At 40.5% G+C, this 6,000-nt stretch overlaps 1 protein-coding gene across 1 annotated transcript; it reads right to left on the bottom strand.

Annotated features, from left to right (window-relative positions):
* Positions 1-3,572: 3,572 nt before the first annotated feature.
* Positions 3,573-5,778, bottom strand: LOC137720811 (putative xyloglucan galactosyltransferase GT17). Its single transcript, XM_068459918.2, has one exon. It carries the CDS (start codon positions 5,318-5,320, stop codon positions 3,794-3,796), a length of 1,527 nt encoding a protein of 508 aa, XP_068316019.2. The 5' UTR covers positions 5,321-5,778; the 3' UTR covers positions 3,573-3,793.
* Between the last annotated feature and the right edge of the window lie 222 nt (positions 5,779-6,000).

Raw genomic sequence — 6,000 nt, 5'->3', positions numbered from 1 at the left:
TTTTGGTTCTTTTTCCACCCATTTTCTCAAGATAATTGGTATGAATAAGACTCCACATTTTTCACAACTGCATCTCATTACCCTTAAGCGAACCATGAGTAACTTCAACCCAGCTAGTACACAACGCAATATCTTCAAGAAGTGTCCAATTCGTACCTGCATCAGTAGTCATTTTGTTGAAAAAAAAAAAAAAGGATTGAAACTTTGAGAGAAAGATAGGAATTTGATTGAAAGTAGTTGAGAAAATATGAAATTGTGGTGTAAGGTAGATGATAATGAGAAGGTATTTATAGAAAAGTAAAAAAAAAAAAAATTTAAAAAAAATTCAGATTTTTTACAATTTTTTTTTTAATTTTTATTGAACTAATTAATCTTTACCGTTGGATTTAAAAGAATGGAATTCCAACACTCTAGATTGTACCACGTGTCACAACGGTAGCTTTTCTTAATTTTAAAACTATTTTTTCTTTTATTTATTTATTTATAAAGCTGAATAATATCAACCATTGATCTCAGATCCAACGGTTGATATTAAATAAGATTTTTTATTTTTATTACCGTTGCAAATCAGACGGTCCACATTATATAGTCGTTGCGATCCAACGGACCATGGGAAGCCACGTGACTTCCTAACGGTAACTTTTCGAAACTGCATCATGGGCCCCAGGCGCTGAAACCGTGTCGGGTGACGCACCCCCACTCGCGGGTGAGGTGCACGCGCCTGATAGAAAAAAAATAAAATATTAGGTTGACGCCATGATGACGTTAGCCCTTGTGTCACATCCACCAGGCTCTCGGGCTGCCAATTCCTCACAGGCCCGGAGCTCGGGCCTGACCTGTCCATCGGGCTCCCCACGCTGGAGCATTGAAGCCAAGCTCTCGGGCCCTTTTTCCTGGCCTGTCCCCTAAGCAAACTCCAACGGTGGAGTTGCTTTAACACTACTTTTAAGATAACCCTAAATAATAGGATGTTTATAGCTCGAGAATTATAGATCGCATATGATTTCCACAAAAGAACATTACTTATTGAAAAGTCACCATCTTGATTCAAGATACCCTCATCAGTTGGTAATTGGCTATAATTTCCTACATACCTTCCACTTGGAGCCAAAAGTAATCAATAAAAACAAGAATATATAGTTAGAGAATTGAGTAGGTCCGTTTGTCATGTGCTATCGTTTCGTTGTTATATTTTTTTTCGCAACATAAGTTGGTATAGCCCACCCGCGTAAAAGACACGACAGTTTTAATTAACAACCTTCCAAGAAACCACCACTCCACCAATTCTCATCTGCTTTTCTTCATCTATAAATTGCAGATTCATATATGTTGGATATGACTTAATTAAGAAAATAAGCAGCATAGCAGAAGCAAAACAAATAAAAAACAGCAGATAAAGGGAGAGGGTCTGGAATCACTCCAGGGGCTTCGCACCCGAAACTGGCTTCCCACCAAAGTTTGGTTTCCCACCAAAGAATTCCTTTCACAGGAATGTAATACTCAACTCTTATTCATAAACTCATAGTTCCCTATGAATTACAATGGTATATTTATAGGGAACCAATACAAAGACAATCAGGAAAGAATTCCCGATTCAAATAGTACAAGGATTCCCAGCTCAACTAATGATTGGAAAAGACAGCCTATTCCTAATGGGTTTCGGAAGACATTCCTAAATCAACTAAAACAAGAAAATAGACTTAATCCTACTTGAAAAAGGAAAATAATATAACTTAAATCCAAAGCCAAACGGGAAACAAAAATCTGTCCTGAAGGACTCAATTCTGTTGGAGAATGTCCCACATTGATAGGAGGAAGACTTTGTATGAACTTATAAGTTAAGCTACTCTCCATATTGCCAATTGGTTTTATGGTGGAACCTCAACTTTCTTCATGGTATCAGAGCAGGTTGTCACACGTGTGAAGCCCAACGGCCAAATGCGTTCCACGTCACCCGGTTTGTGTTGTCTACGTGTTTGGCTTGAAAATTCATCACACGTAAAGGGAGCGTGTTGACAATGTCCCCCAATGATAGGACAAGGCACCTAATTTGCCACACGTGAAAGGGGTGTGTTGACAATGTCCCACATTGATCGGACGATGAACCTTGCATATCTTATGAGTAAGTTAAATTACTCTTCATATTATCAATTGGTTTGCCACATGGCACATATACCTAACATATGGGAAAAGATGTTTCCTATTCTATTTGGACCTAATGTAAGGAAGTATAGATGCGTAAGGATTCCTAATGGCTGATGATAGGCCTATATTGTTAGGGTTATGTACTTTATATAAGGGTCCCTGTTGATGTGACGTAATGTTTCTAATTCAATAATGCATGTAACTTAATGTCTAGAAACCAACGGAAGAACTCTTGCTAGCAAATGGCCCCTACTTAAAAAGTTTGAAAACTAGAACTAAAAACTAACAATTTATCATATGACCCCTTAACTTCTATACATTTGACATTGAAAAAAAAAGTTTTGCTTCACTACGAATGGTTGAATATGAATACATCATGAACATTTCATTTGTACAAGTATCAATATCTAACAAATATATTTTTGTTCCCTATCTTTTGTTCTTAATTAATTTGAGGAGTTGGTAAGATGGTTGTAGTGTGATTCCACTTTCCTACGTATCTTCTAGTACAAAAGTAATGAGAACAAGTTATGGTAGCCTTGGTAGGACTTTGCGTTGTAGCAATTGTGTCTTGTGATTTTTCTTTGCCGCTTAAAAGAATGGTACGCGGTGTGATTGTAGGCTTTCGCGTTATTTAAATTATCGATAAATTGCGGTTCTTCGATCATCGACTACCCAATATCACAAACTTTGCCGAGTACTAATTTCTTCTAGCTAACTCCGTCGATTAATTTTCGTTAGCAATTAATATTCGTCTCACTTCTTATTCGATAATTCAACGATGAGTTCAAGTAGTAAATCCACTATGGCAATGGCAAACCCTCCGCTACCTTATTCAACGGCAACGGGCCCTTATTATGTGCAGGCACCGCCGCCTGCCGGTTATCCCACGAGAGGAGGAGCTGCTTCTGCTCGTGATGCACTGCCTGTAGAAACCAAGTCCAAGGGCGATGGCTTCTGCAAGGGATGCTGTGCTGCCTTGTGTTGCTGTTGCCTCTTGGATGCTTGTTTTGAAGTTACATACATATCAATCACACAGGAGTTGCTATTCTTTATTCATTTGTCTACCCTTACACACGTTTTTATTTTTTATTATATGATGTTAAGCACCACGTCCCAATACCTTGTAATAAAATAGAGATACGAGCTGCTGTCCAATTCTTCTTGATCTGTATTTTTTTGTTATAATAAACCTTAATTAATTTTTTTTCGGCAAACAAGTACTTTAATTTGAATGTATACTATAACATGATTTGATTCCCCATACCAATTGTTCAACACGTTGGACGTACATGCATGTTACTTTGTACTTTTATTTAATTTTTATTCCACAAAATTTCTCCATGATATGAAATTAGAACTCAAATCATTGTTCAATAATTACAGAAAGTCCGAATCTTCAAGAGCACCACGAAACAAAATTGTAATGGAGCATAATTTGACATGTTATTAGTGCATCTTCAAACATCTCAGCTGCACAAACCACATTAATCTGAATTCTAATTTTATAAGTCAAAGACGTTTTTTTTTTTTATTGGACAAACACTCAATAAACACATGCGACTGTCGGCAGGGTTTCTCTCAATGGTAATGGTTAATACACATCAAAATCCACCTCTCATCATCCAATATCTAATTAATTAATTAATCATATCATTGTGTGGATGTGCTTGGCCAACGATGCAAGTGCAACGTCCACGGCGTCCCCAAACCCAAGATTAGTCGCATTCGGATGCGCGTAAGTGAGACTTGGGATCAATTCTATGAGCTTTTCCCGCATCGCCGTCACCTTTTCGCTCGGAATCTTCAGCAGCTCCCATTCGATTCTCTTACTCGCGTCACTTTTCTCGTCAATGTAAACCGAATACGTGCTCCCGTCACCAGGTAAAAACCACTTGTACTGAGTGTACGCCGTGTGCGGCGAGGAGAACACCGGTATGCAGCCGGCGAGCACCGAGTCAAACGTCGACCGCCGAGTGAACGAATCACCAGGTGCTTGCAAGCAAAACTGCGACTCGGACATTACCTTTAGCACCTCGCTCGGCTCGTGGCATTTGCTAGCCCCAGAGCCACATTTTAAGAGCATGCACCGAGTTGACTCGTCGCATTGCCGTATGAACTCGTTCCGAACGGCTGCTTTTTCTAATCCCTTTCGGGGCCCACCGATGAAAGAAAACAAGTGGGGTCGCTCCATTTCCCTCACTTTGTTCTGCCATGCCACCATCTCCTGCCAAGTGGACGGGTGGAAATATGAAGGGTAGGGCAAGCCTTGTTGGTTTGAACCTTGCCAAGGATGCCTCTCCACAGTCAGCACCGACATGTTTTTGACGGCAGGTAAGTTGAGGAGGGAGTTGGCCCCGAAATCAGGACCATCGGCGGCCCTCATGAAATCCCACGCGGTCCTCCCCAGGGCGATAAAGTGGTCCCTACCGTTGTGCCTCTTCCACCAAGGCTGGGACTGAACGTAATCGACCAAGTCAACGGCGAGCTCGTCACGGGCGGTGAGGTTGGCTTCCTTGAAATTGCCGGAGGCGTGGAGGCCGCCGTAGAAGGGGACGTAGAAGAGGGTGGCACGTGAGGGATCAAGAGTGCGGCAGGGGTGATTCTCCACGCGTGCGTGGAAGGTCATCTCGGCAATGAACTGGTGGGTGGCGAACCAGGAGGCGGCGGAGCCCAATTGGGGATGCGGCTGGCCAAGGCCGCGGTTCGCCACATGGGGACACATGTTGGTGTACACGTTTAGAATGTGACAATTGTCCAGTAGTCCGAGGTTGAACTTGGCCGGCAAAGGGTATACGTACACCGAGACGCTTGGGTAGCAAGTAGGAACCGTAAATGGGGATTTTGTGGTGGTGGTGGCGGCGGCGATGGCGGTAGTACTAGTATTGATGCGGTTAGGATTTTGGGTTTTGTGAATGAGATGGTGGTGGACATTTTGTTGCTGCTGTGGTTTTTGGACAAGATCAACATCAAGCTCAACAATGGGTGTGGTTTTGGTAGGGAACCAAATGAGGAGGAGAAGAAGCCAAAGAGAGAGAAAGACAAAAACCAAGGCACCAAATCGGAGGTGGGGATTGTTAAAGTGGGTGTCTTTGTTGTTGGAGTAATAGTAGTGTTTCTCTTTCTCGTCATCTGTCCATGGAGGACTCGGAGGACTTTGCCTTCTAGAAAACATGGAGTACAAGAACAAGAACAAGAAGACGACGACTTGGAATTAATGAGAGAGAGAGAGAGAGAGGATTGATTGGGTTAATGGAGGGCTAATTGAAGCAGCAGTGAAAGAGAAGACTGTCAATGAGGAACATTAGGTGCTGTCTCTCCGAATAGGGAAAGGAAAGGAAAGAAGGGTAGCATTCAAAGCTGGCTTAATGCATGGCCACAAAGTGGCAATAGTCAGCAGTTTTGGCGAGAAACTTATGAGCAAATTAAGGGCGTTCGGTGTTGGACTTCAATTTATTTATTTTTTTAATTTAAAAATAGTTTTTGAGTTTCAAGCTAAAAATATTTTGTTTGGTAGAACTGCTTTCAGAAGTTGGACTTAAAAGTTTTTGTTTTGAGTAATACAAAAGAGATTAAATTTATTGATAAAATTTTGTAAATTAAATAACATGGAATTTGATAATTGGATTATTATTTAAATATAGATAAACGTGCTCATTTCTTATTGGTGACACATCTTTTAATTTATAAATTTTGTTTCAATAATGTTATTCTTACCATATTTTTGTACGACAATTCTATACCATCTTAGGTGGCATCTGATGTGGATAGCCACATCATCTAAATTAATTAGCATTTAATTTCAATATGTTAATCAATAATTAATAAAAAGATTGTTAATTAAATGATGATTGT

This window comes from Pyrus communis, chromosome 1 (genome assembly GCF_041283825.1).
Source record: "Pyrus communis isolate YQ-2024b chromosome 1, ASM4128382v1, whole genome shotgun sequence".
In the NCBI taxonomy this organism is placed as follows: domain Eukaryota; kingdom Viridiplantae; phylum Streptophyta; class Magnoliopsida; order Rosales; family Rosaceae; genus Pyrus; species Pyrus communis.
Note: the sequence above shows the minus strand (reverse complement) of the source record. Positions and strands in the feature narration are given on the sequence as shown.

Excerpts from the sequence above, each read along its gene's own strand:
- LOC137720811 (XM_068459918.2), bottom strand. The coding sequence starts at position 5,320 with ATGTTTTCTAGAAGGCAAAGTCCTCCGAGTCCTCCATGGACAGATGAC.